The 12,777-nt window shown below is 38.1% G+C and overlaps 1 protein-coding gene across 5 annotated transcripts in view; it reads right to left on the reverse strand.

Moving 5' to 3' along the window:
• Nucleotides 1–12,777, reverse strand: part of KIAA1328 (KIAA1328 ortholog) — a 179,932-nt gene that overhangs the window by 99,625 nt on the left and 67,530 nt on the right. For all 5 annotated transcript variants that reach the window (XM_042804445.1, XM_033011112.2, XM_033011115.2 and 2 more), the window contains one exon: nucleotides 9,668–9,795. In XM_042804445.1, coding sequence (XP_042660379.1) covers nucleotides 9,668–9,795 — 128 coding nt within the window. The remainder of the gene's footprint in view (nucleotides 1–9,667; nucleotides 9,796–12,777) is intronic.

The raw sequence follows: 12,777 nt of genomic DNA on the forward strand, positions 1-12,777 counted from the left end.
CAATGGCAAGACAGTAACAGAACAGAATTAGATCCCAACTCATCAGCTTGCCAGCCCTCACCTACCTGGTGGACCACAGCAGCAGTCCCAGTAGCACACTTGTACACAGAATTCTTGTGGTCAGCACAAGTAATGAAAAATATTAATCAAAACTTCTCATGTCCCTTTAATGACATTCCCATGGATAAAATGAAAAACAAAGGCCTAAATATTTAAAGACCTTTCCGTATGTATGTCTGAACTCTCATTTTCTCAAGTAAAAAGGACTTCCTCCAGACATACCGCTGGCTCTGATTTTACCTGAAGATTCAGAATCTACAAAAAGGACCTAAGATGTTCTGAAAGACTGAAATCTGTTGATTAACTAGATTGTTCGGTTTTTTTGTTGTTGTTTTTTTTTTTTTTTTTTTAAATAATCAGATTGGCAATAATTTCTGTGTTAAGATTTAGAAAAAGTAGAAAACAATACAGTTCACAACCAGAGACAATATTATATTCAAAGCTTGCTTACATGTATATCAACTCAAGTGTAAATTCTGAACTTGTGCTGGTGTTTCAGCCATAGGTTTGTGTCTTCACCAGGTGCTACATATTGGTTTGAAAAACAAGAGGTTACTTACAAGTCAGTCTGTCTATATATTCACATGATGGTTGCACATGTGTGCAGGCACACGGAACAGGAGGGGTTTTGTATTAGTGGTGCTGGTCAGAAGCAAGTCCTTTCCACATATATGGACATGAATGCTGCTACCTGAACAATACTGTGCATACCAGGTCCTCTGTTCCTCTCAGCCTCAAAATTTCTAGGGACTCCAAGGCAGTGTACCCAAAGTTAATGAAGAATTTACAGATCAAAATAACTATTCCGTCTATTTCAGCCTCATGTGTAATTGTACCCACTCATTACAATGGACACTGTCAAATACTCCAAAATCACCTATCACTAGGAGTCCCAGAGTGCTTAACTGAATGAGCACTGAAGGATAAGTATTCAAAAGGAAGAGTTATGCCAAAGAAGATGTATTAAGTGGAGTGTTGTGCTTTGTGTGATGAATGTACAGAACTCAGAAAAATAAGTAGTCTCCACAGCTGTCACTTGAAATCTTGAAGAGTGACCTTAGCTGCTCACAGGCTGTTCTACCTTCACAGTCTCACAAGCTCATTTAAAGAGACAAGTTTTCTATTAAAATTTTCAGTTGCATTTTCTGTAACCATGAACATAAATGGTTCCTGACTCAACTGATGTTCTCAATATGACTGAGTAAAAACTTTTCTGCTAAGGTTTAAAAGTTACATTAGCCTGCAAGAGTGGATCCTTGACCTGGCCTTAGAAGACACCAAGGTCCTTACTTCTTTGTGAGAAGTCCTCTGTCTGAAGTTTGAGAGCAGAGACATTCATCAGATGAACTGTAAGCTGACAGTCTTCAACTAAGGTACTGATGCTCATGACCCAACTACAGAGAGTAAGAGGAGTTTCTGAAGTTACACACTGGAAAACAGAAAACATCCTGAAAACCTGCTCCAGTCAACAGGATTGCTGCTGCTGCTTATGGAGAAGAGAACAGATTGGGAAAGATGTAACATGGACTCAAATGCTTCTATTACAGATTGACGAGAAGTTACTTTATTTCAAGGCAGAGACCAACCTAAAGGTAGTCCAGATTTCTGAGACAGATCAGAGGACATCATTGGCTTTCCCCTACTCTAAATCTTAGGAAGTAGATCAGCTAGCCTGAGAAAACATGTGTCTGTGTGGTTAGCTTTGACTACTTTGTGTTTAGATTGACAGTTTTCTTGCATAGACAAGAGAAACTCATGTATCCCTGTTTGTGTTGATTCATAGTACCATCACGATTGACACATGATGATCCTGATTGTCTGCATGGTCTGTTTCTACCCATGTCCCAAGCTCTGAAATCATAAGAGCAAGTCTCCAAAATGAACAGAAATATGTACTACTATACATCTCAAAGTGGGATATTTCAGACGTTTTCTGCCACCTGCCATGAATAGATGGCAACCAAAAATTGTTATGCAACAATATCTAACACATGGAGGATTATTTCACTGGATCAGAAACAGGTAACCAAGCTGTTCTAAACCATAATCACATGCAACATGTATGCAGTCTTGCAATAAATGCCATAGATGCACAGTCTGTGCTGATGCCACCTCACCAGATATATTCTGCTTATATAGGGAAAGGAGTTCAGCTGTCTCAGACTGTACAAATTTGTCCCTGTTGTGGACAAAACCCCAGGAGGAGACTCATAAACTTCAAATGGCAAACGGTGTATCCGAAAAACTTTAAGTTTGAGCTTTTTTCAGCTCAAAATGAAAAACTCAAGCTAAATCTTTTGGTATTCGGAACTAACTCAAAGAGATATTTCTGCAGGCAATCATCCTGGTATAGACAGATAACAAATTCCCACCTTCTTAACTGAAAGAAAATTACAGCTCTAGCTCTCATGAAAAATCTTTCTGTCATACAAAGACCAACCTATAGTGCCGTGAACTTATAATCACCTGACTTCCATTAAATAAAGATGTGTATAATTAAACAACCTGATCAGCACACAAAAATGTGTGCTTTGCAGGCAAGAGATGGTAAGCAATTTATCTTTCAATATAATAATCACTAATATCACATTATTAGAAACTAAAATTGATGAACTTAGGTTATGAAGTTCCAGACTAGTCTACAGCCTCTATTCATTTCAATAGCAAGATACAGCAATTGTAATCGTTTCCACTTTAACAAATAAGGATCCAGTTGTTGTACTACTGACCCAGAAGCATTTTCACTTTTTACCAAAACAGGTTCTCACAGGATGATCTCTCTCAAAGAGTTGGCAAAGAGACAATACAGAATAGTCACAGGGAAGGTCAAGTTCGAAAGGAACTCTGCTAGTTATCTAGTCCAAACCTCATCAAAACAAGGCCACTCTCAAAGTTACATTAGTTGCTTGTTCAGTTAGGCTTTGAAAGTCTCCAGCACTGGTTTTCAAGGAGTCAGGAACTTCAGGAATGTAATCACAACATACAGGACCTGACAGACTTACAGGAATCCAAAAAGTCCGTTACCAGGAACTAATGAGTTGAGGAGGTTTGGAAGTACATGAGAAACTGATTTTCAAAAGTTTCAACTTTTTCAAAAGGCCAAAGACAGTAGAACCAAAGGGCATATGTAGACGTCAAATGGACTATACAAACCAAAAGTGCCAGCATATGGATAGACAGCTGGGATGCCTGCACTCCTAATGGCTGACAGGTATCTCCACAAAGCAAACGGCAGAACAGAAGTTTTCTTCCTCAAGGTCTGTAGCATAACATAAAATTTGTGACTGCAAGTGCAACCTTATGAAGCCTCACATTCACTAAAAAAGTCTTCTCTTAATTCAAAGGGAGAATGAGAGGATGCTGGCGCGCATGGTCACAATACTGTCTCCCAAGAGCCACTACAAGGGCTATGTTGAAGAAATTTCAGTATCTGATCTAAGAGTTTGTAAAGTGCTTCCAAGGACAGGCAATCCTGCTACGAATTTCTTCAATTCTCATAAAAATCCAGAGATATCATTTCACAATAGTAACAATATCATCAGAAGTCTACAGGGCCAAGAGAATGTTTTGCTGGAAAGGAAAGGACTGTCTCGTTTACAGATTTGTTCCCTAACAGAAAAATACATACCAGAGATGAGTGTCCACCTAAGGACAAGATTTCCACAGGAGGGACAGTTTTTAAAGCCAAGTGGTTTGGCTGAAAGAGGTATCTTCAAAGAAAAGAAAAAGAAAATTGAAAGACCCTGAAAAGACTAGAGACAAGGCTGATTAAAGACAGTAGAACACAGAGACAGTGAACTGGTACAGATCTCAGTTAAGCAGTGAACTGCTCAGACCTCACTTAAGCAGTGAGCTGAGAGTGAAGTGCTTATCACCACAAATACGGCATCATTCACAGCATGCAAGTAGATCAGGCTTTTATGTGAGCCAACCAGTTCTACTATGGCACACATTTTCAGGGGATTGAGTGCAGGTGGAGCTCTGTTGTGAATGCTAGCAATACACAGGTAGTTCAATACTGATGTTTCCTTTTCTTTTAAATATTTATGTCCATCTGCAATGCTGTTTGGTGTTAGCATTTTTTAGGAAAGACAGGTAAATTAACTATGACTTAGTAACCCAGGGGTGAAAGGAAAAAACATGATTTTTCTTCACAGGCCCCCCCTCACAGGGCGCCGCCCCGATAGCCCCCTCCCCTGCCACCAAAAAACTCCACCACTCACTCAACCCAGGACAATCCTGTTACAAGGTAGTTTACTCCAGACCACCCTAAATTTGAAATATCATAACTAATCACTTTGAACACAGATGAAGAAGTACCCAAAACCTGACATTCTCAGTAGAAAATGGAAAGAATAAGGACAAGAACATTATCTCCCTTTTACAGATAAGAGAGGCACATAGAGAGATCAGAGGATCTGCTGAAAGTAACACAAGTAAGGCAAGGCTATTCCCTATATTTACTCATGCTAAAACTGTCTCTGTCTGCCTTGTAAAATGATTCCAATACCTTTGGGTCCCCAGTCAAATTAGGTCTTTATTTATTATCCCAGTTCTCAAGTATCTTTCAGATGGGCTCTTCCATTGTTCCCATACAGCTGGGTAAACAGACAAAGTCAATTCTATCATGTAAGTTTACCTTATAGCATTCACAACCGTTTGCATATGTGGGATTTTTTTTTTTTTAATTTAAGCAAGCTAGGAATGTGTTTAAAGGTGACCTGTGTTGAAAAAAGAAGAATGGGAAAGTTTAAGAACAATCAGAAAGGAGAGACTTCTAAAGACTGACTTGTTTCAATATCCTTTCCAAAGAAAAGAAATAAGAAATCAGATAACCGACATTTGAAGCTTTAGTATGTAATCATCCTTATTAAGGCAAAAAATGACAATGATATGGACAAGAATTTCAGTCACTGTTATGAAAAGAAAAACAAGGCTTTCTAGTCCTTGTAGGAAAAGGCTTCCTTTGGACTTTGCTGTGAAATGACACGACAACTGTGTCAACAATTTTTAAGACGAACAAGTAATTCAAGAGAAATAGTAACAAAAAGTAATTGAAAATTAGTCTCCCACAAAAGTTACTTTTCTTAATATTTTACAGTCTTCCCAGAGCAGACCATGTCTTTCACTATGCTTGCACAGTGTTTAGTACACAGCAGTACCTCCTTCCTGATAAGGGCCCCTGGCATTATTGAAACATAAACACAAAGCAGGAGGCAGATGACATAATATACAAGAAAAGGGGAGAGCAGATCTCATTGAAAATAAATTCTTGATATTCCTTTCTACCTACAGTCCCATCCCAGATCTATGTCATTTCTGCACAGGGGAAAGAACGGAAGCTTAAAACACATACACAAGAAGAAATCCATGTAAATCAAGGGAATTAGCAGATGTGTTGGTAATCTTCCACAAATAAGAAACAAAAGCTGCCAGCTGTACTTGTAAATTCAAAGATTAACATTAATAGGCAACACTGAGACTACAGGTATTATCCCTCTTTTAGGTGAAGTAGTTCAAGAATCCCAGTCCAGCAGAAACTCAGCCACCTGTCCAACTTCTGTGAGTCAAGTCCTACCCTTCACTGCAGAACATCTACAGATTCATATGCCAGAGACTTGCCAAAGTAAACTGGAATCTTGCCACTCTTTGAGATGGCAGTGAAGTAGCTACTATATAACTAGGTCAGACCTGATTGCCTAGAACAAGAACAATTTTCTTTACATCTTTGTAAAGCTTCTGAAAATGGCAAAGACTGAACATTTTGGGGCTTCAGAAAGAACATCCAAAATCCATTTTTAAATAGAAGAGGTTTAACTACATTTTAATATGGATGGTATTTTCTATTAACATCAGGGCAGAAACCTATTGTTCAGTAGAGCTCTTCACTTCCTTTACACATGAGCTATCTCTTTGAATCTGTCTGAGTCAACTTTAGTGACCACTTTAATATTCAATTTACAATTAATGCTTCTTTTTATGGGTTGGTAGAAAGTAAACCAATTTCAATTCGGCTTCTAGGTATTGAATTTATTATAAAAAGTTATGTACTTAAAACTCCTGTAATGAAACCAGAGGCATCATGAGATATTAACCTAGAGTTAATGCTGAGAAGGCCAGTTTGAATAATTCAATTCATGTCACCTTAAGTATCTTTTCAAATGGAATTAACTTTATCTCACAAAAAAAGGAAGCTCCATGTTCCAGTTACTGATTATTGACTCCACGAGTGTTCTGTCTTAAATCATCTCGCCACCATCTTCCCAGCAATTTTATTTCACTATTACCAGAATGATTCTTTAAATTTTGAGGGCTGACTTTAGTTATAAAGAAGCAGTATTAGGTAAGAGGAAAACATGGTTTCAAAATTATTGCTGCCGTTAGGTGATGCTAAAACAGACAAAAATAAAAGTTAACACCAAAGTATCTGCATTAGTTCAATATAGCTACAAAACAGGGCTGCATTTCAGCCACACGCACACAGCTACTGCAGTTTGCTTCTAATACAAATCTACCTCTTTTTGCAACAATGCCACAGATGTTTGGTAATGCTACAGTTCTCTTGACCTGATAATTGTCTCATTCTAACAGAAAGCCCGGCATTTAAACAATGAAAGAAGATTCTTTCAAATACCTATCTAAGCCCAGGGGAAATTGACAGCTCATGGTCAGCATTATTGTACAGTAAGAATGAGGGAGCCAGACAGGTGAAAAGCAGGTGATGTTAGGATACAGACATAGCATCAGAAATTAGTCAAAACTAACAAGTAGGAAAAAGAGGGGGAAATGAACAGAAACAAGAAAGAACAGCTCATAACAGGCAGAACAAAAAAGTGCTTCAGTACAGAGTGTAGCTGTGCAGCTCTGTGTTTCTGAAAGACACAGGAAAATCAGAACGACATCTTACATTGAAGCACAGATGCCTCAGTAACATCAGCAGTCATCTGAAGTAGGAAATGCTGATTACCTCTCCTAGACAGTTCAAAGAAGTGAAAACAAGCTAGCAAGCTAATATCTATTGATTTAAAACCAGATATACCCAGGATTTGCTTAGCCCAGCCAAAAACAAACAATAGGGAAAATATTCCCAATGGATCAGAATTCAAATAAAACTCAGGAAGACTTCCTTTAGTCTAATATTCAAACAAGGTGTTTTTTTTTTTTTTTCAAACTCCAGCTTAAAATCAAAAGAGGGAGAACATAAAAGCTTCAGTAGGGCAGAGGGCACTGGAGTGGGCAGCAGTCAGAGCAGAAAGTTTTCTGGGTCTGTCCTCCTCCCAAAAAACCCTCCCTGCTGCGTTCCCCTGTGGCATTCCTCATCGAGGCAGGCACCAAAATGCAAGCCCTGGGCCTGCTTAAAATACTCAAACAGAACAAAAAGAGACCCATCAGGACCCTAAGGGCTCACAGTTCACGTATTAAGAGAGGTATGTGATAATAATGCAATAGTCCAACAAGAAGCTGCCTAGTGACTTTTCTTCAGTTTTGATAGCTATCACACGAAGGCATGTGTTAGGGAAAGAACTGACACAATGAGGCAGTCCTGCAAATCTCTCCACAGTTTCTAAGCTGTGAGGAGAAACAAAGCATGAAGTGCTTGTTTGGAAAAAAAGGTAACAATTTATAAAGCCAAATGCATTCAAGATATAAACAGCTCTATGCCTACCAGGCCTGAATTGAAAGAAGAAAAAAAAAAAAAAAAAAAAAAAAAACCAAACAAAAAAACAAAGTAAAAGGCTAAAAATATTGGAAATATTTTGCAAGCTATGAGAAAAGTCAGTTGAAACATGCTTTGAACAGGTCTTTATCTATGCCTACAAAGATTTGCACAGGGCAAGAGGGCTAGGGTAATTTCAGAGCTCCTAGGCTGGAGTTGTAGACAAGGTAACCATAAATGATATGTCAAGGCAAACCTCAATGTAATGTCTGAATTTGCATCTGCAGACAACAGTACCTGTAAGTATAAAGAAATAATGGGATCAAAGATAAACTTGATATAATTTTGCACACAAAATCAGAAAACAAGTTCAGAGAAATCTCCATCTATATACTGATAGAGTGATTAGGGAGAGAGAAGAACAAGAGGAGATGAACATGGATTGCTGTACCATCAGATGCCAATTTCACAGTCAATGGGATGAAGGTTTCCTATTATCTGCTTCTATACTTCTGCACTATAGATGTGATTACAATGGATACCTTTATACTAGGTGCTAACCTAGTACAAGATATGTGTATATAAGTTGAAAGGCTAATGGTGAAAGCTTAAGCACCACGAAACCTGAGAGGAAGTATTGGCATGATCCCAAACAAAGCTGCCACTGTGCTGTTGGACTACATGGGCTCCTCTGGACTGAATTTTTCCAGAGATCCCCAGCAAGTTGCGTATCACAGGCAAGAACACAGGGATCATCCATTCTCAGAGAAAAAGGTTCTCGTTTTGAACTCAACACTATCACAAAATGGATGGCACATAAAAATACAAAAGAATGGAATTAAATGTTTATAAAAGCTATAAGCCTGACAGACAGCTCAATGTCCTACAACATATTTTATAAAAAAAAAAAAAAAACAAAAAAAAAAAACAAAAACACATCAGCAGGATAAAAAACAATTCCTGATGCTAATGATGTCAGAGAAGTATTGCTACCTGCTTCCTGAACAGAATTAAATATTACTCCTTCCTTCACAAGGCTTCTGAGACATAGGATCTGTCTGTGTAATTTTGTTAGTAGGGAACCATTGAGAGGACAGAATCAGGCCACCTTCTGGATACTCTATGCTGATGTCTTTACTTCTAGCTCTGTTAAAAGCCTTTTAGACTCTTTCAGCAAAAGAAAGGATCAAGGACCCAATCTATAAAAAAGGCCTTAGGTAGGAGACTCTGGATATCTGCAGACGGAAGCTACTGAAAGGTAAGAGAACATCAGGTAGAGCATTTCCATCAGTAGCCTTCATTTCCAGGGTGTAATCTGCTATCAGCAGGGATGCAAATCAAGTACCTAGTTATCAGAAAAAAAATCTCAGGCAAACATGTTTTCAAGGCTTTGCATGTATACATCTGAAAAACACTTTACCACTTAATTTAACACGTATCTCTAGTCAACATTTTCTGGTTTTAAACTGCATATGTAATTATAGGTCTTCTATAAACAGCTCAAATCAGATGGGCTGCCTTACAGACTTGAGAAAGCTCTTATCGACCAAATGCATCATCTGTCATGTCCTTTTCAATTGTCAAAAGCCATAGCGAAAATCTGAAAGGCTGTATCTATAGTGACCACAATTATTTTACTGTTTAAGAAACAGGACAGAAAACAGAACAGCACCTTAACTTTTTCTTTAGAAAAGGCATGGGTTCCCATGGTTCCTACTCTATTACAACATGGTCAATTAATTTCACCCATTATATTGACCCAAAACTTGGGGGATTTTTTTTTTTTGTTTTCCTATAATCCATGTATTAAGGAAAGGACACATGGGGAGCCAATCACAAAACAGTGTTCAACACTGTATAATGCAAGACAATGCACTTAAAGTTCTAGTAAAAGAGAAGAGATGTTGAGAAGATGTTATTAAAAAAAGAGATGGGAAAAAAAGAGCTTACCTTCTGCTCCTTTTCTTTGGCAGCACTGAGTTCAGAAAGGGAGAGCGATAGTTTTTCCTGCTGCTCAGCTAGGTACTTCTGATAAAGGCTCAAAAGTTCCTGGCATTCTCGGTACTGCTGCTGCAGAGGTAAGGCATCAGAAGTTAAGGGAAAATTACCCTTTAGCAAATATTTAGTCAAATATATACTAACTTACTCTGTGTAAATCTGATTTAGATCCATAACAGTTCAATTTAAAAACAGATACTATGTGTTTGAGTACTGCCTAATGATGATAAATCTGCCTAGAGATGAATGTTCAAGTACAACCTTCTTTTTACTCAGAGAATGGAAAAAGAATTGCACCGAATTCTGTTATTGGAAAAGGGACAGCAGCAGGAGGCAGGTGATGACATTGTTTCAGCTGGAACAATTACAACCCTCAGATTTGTATTCAGCAAAGCCAAACACTACCAATGTTTATTTATAAATAAATAAATAGCCAGCCAAGTAAGTAAATAGTCCATTTTTAAGCACAGACAGGGATTCACAAGCCCACATACCCAAATCCAATCTCTTTGCTTGAGCACCAATGGCTCCAAAACCCAGAGCCACAGATGCAGCGCTACAGGCCTTTTAGAGACCAGCAATGATTTTTGGACAGTAATCTGCAGAAGCAGCAACTGTGGTGTTTGCAAGGATATTAGCAAGCAACAGTGTCCTGCTTTGCTTGCAGCATTGAAATTCCAACAGGAGATAAATCTGCTCTTCACCTGTCATCGTGTAATTCCCTCCCTTTCTCATGTAGCATGGGAAACCATTTATGCTCCCCTCTCTCCCCCCTCACTTTTAATTATGCATGCAGATGGGATAAGGGCTCGCTGTCCAAAGAGATTACTCTGAATAAATACTTTAATAACAAGTCACCGCAATTAAGGTAGGGAACAAAAACTTCTTCAATCTATAATATGGTGTTGAGTTACAGATTTCCTTAACATTTTTATGATCTAATCATCGCTTCTGGGCAAATTCATGTTGCAATCATTTTTGCCAATCATGGCTGCATAAATAACTCGCTGCTTTGTTATTCCCTGCTATGACCCTGAGTTGTTTGGGTTTTTTGACTTCTTCTTGTTCTTTTGGAAGGGGTGGGGGGCCTTGCCAGGGGCTTTTGTTTTTCTTTCCTTTAAATAAAATGCCACACGTAGAATAAGCAAAACATTTTAGGAAGGAATGGGAGGTTATTAAACTCCAATGTTTAAATCAATCAGGAGAGATCCTAGAACACCTTTGCTCAGCACCTAGAAATACAGGAGTGTACAAACAATGGTCTAAACAAGCTAATTGCTTTCTAGAGCCAGCCTGCCTGAAGCCTAAGCTGTTTTACATTTCAGTTCATTTCGTCAGAGCTGAAGTGATTTGTGGTGGTCTCAGGAGTCTCTGCCAGCTATGATGTATATAAAAGGAATTTTTTATTCTGGTTGTAACCATAGGCAGTAATGTTTATAGTAGGTGAACATATTAGCCTGGACGCAGGGCATGAATTTTACTCTAGAAAAAGCCAGTTCATTTATACAGCCTAAGAGTTAAATGTTGGTATTTGAAGACAAATTATAGGGAAATTCATTTAAACCCATGTTATGTGGCAGAATATAAAAACAGACAGTCCTATCTTTATCAATTTTTTACAGCCCTCTTAATTCACTTTTCTTCCAGCAACCCCTTCCCCATAACACAGATTTTACCCTCTTCTCCCTGCAGCTAGGACGCTGCTGGCACAAGGAATGAGTACCCTAAATGTCCCTGGGGCACACGACTGATGGCCATGCACCTCCCCTCACTCTTGCCACAGTGTTAATGTCAATCCTGCTGGAAATCTAGGCAAGATTGTCCCCCACTCCCAAGTGTAGCACATACATGGTGCAAATGTACCATAAGAGATGCCCAAATTGTGTTTTACAGACTACAGAGCCCTTGCTGTGCACATGATGCTACCACCTCTTTCTTGCAGCTGCCAAATTTATTTGAAGTACAGATTAAAACATGACATGCAAATTTAACATTAGGAAAGCATGAAAGCAAATCCTGATTGTCCAAGGGTCAGTTACATGATTATGAGTGGGAAGGGCAATAGCTAATATGAGCTTGAATAGCAACAGAGATAACCCTGTAATTCTTGTAAGATTCAGTCAGCACTGTAACTGATAAAACTTTCTGTACTAGAAGATTAAAACCTTGTTCATTCACACAATCACTCTACATTAAGCAATGTATTGTTACAGCCACTATAGTCTAAGAGTCTAAAGCCTTGCCTTGCTTACTAAGTAAGTAAACATGAAGCTTCAAATAGGAGGAAAAAAAAAGTTCATTTGTTTAAGACATGAGCAGAATGGCTCTAAGTATGGTAATTCTCCATAATGTGCTGGTACATTTACTGGAGAATATATTCTTAAGGAAAAAAAGGCCTTAATATTAGATCTTACTCTTCAATTCTATTGAATTTCTGCTAAAAGCAGCAATATGATTTTTTTTTCCCCCTACAAATTAGTCAGGCAATACACAACACTGCCACAAAAATATTTAAGTTATTCACATAGAACAAGAGCACACATGTACCATGGCAAAACAGCCTTTAGACAGATACGTAGATAATAATAAATATTTTCATATTCTGCTTTAAAAAGAATGTTATCAGGATGAAAAAAAAACATAAGACAACAAGTCCTACAGATTTGCATTCCACAGAAAAAGTAATGCGCCTAAATGCTTACATCAGATATTTCTTCATGTGTTCCAGAGCACAAATACTGGATTTACAAGATGGTAGTTACCCGAGAGAAGTGGTACTTGGCATTTCGCTGAATGGTAGTTTTATGTCCAAGAAATATGCATTTGAATGTATCGAAGTAATACATTTTATGCACTTTGTTAGTAAAGTATTATGGTCACACAAGTTGGGGTGTGGGGAGGGAACAACGACGATGACAACAACAAAAAATCAGAAATGCAAAGGTTAAGATTTCAACAGAACAGCCACATTTACGTGTCATACTACAAGTACTATTTATTTTATAGAATAAATTAGATAATTTCATCACAACGTAAGACACAAAATTAAGAGAACATTCATA

Source organism: Tyto alba, unplaced genomic scaffold (assembly GCF_018691265.1).
Source record: "Tyto alba isolate M040663 unplaced genomic scaffold, T.alba_DEE_v4.0 Super-Scaffold_42, whole genome shotgun sequence".
Taxonomy (NCBI): domain Eukaryota; kingdom Metazoa; phylum Chordata; class Aves; order Strigiformes; family Tytonidae; genus Tyto; species Tyto alba.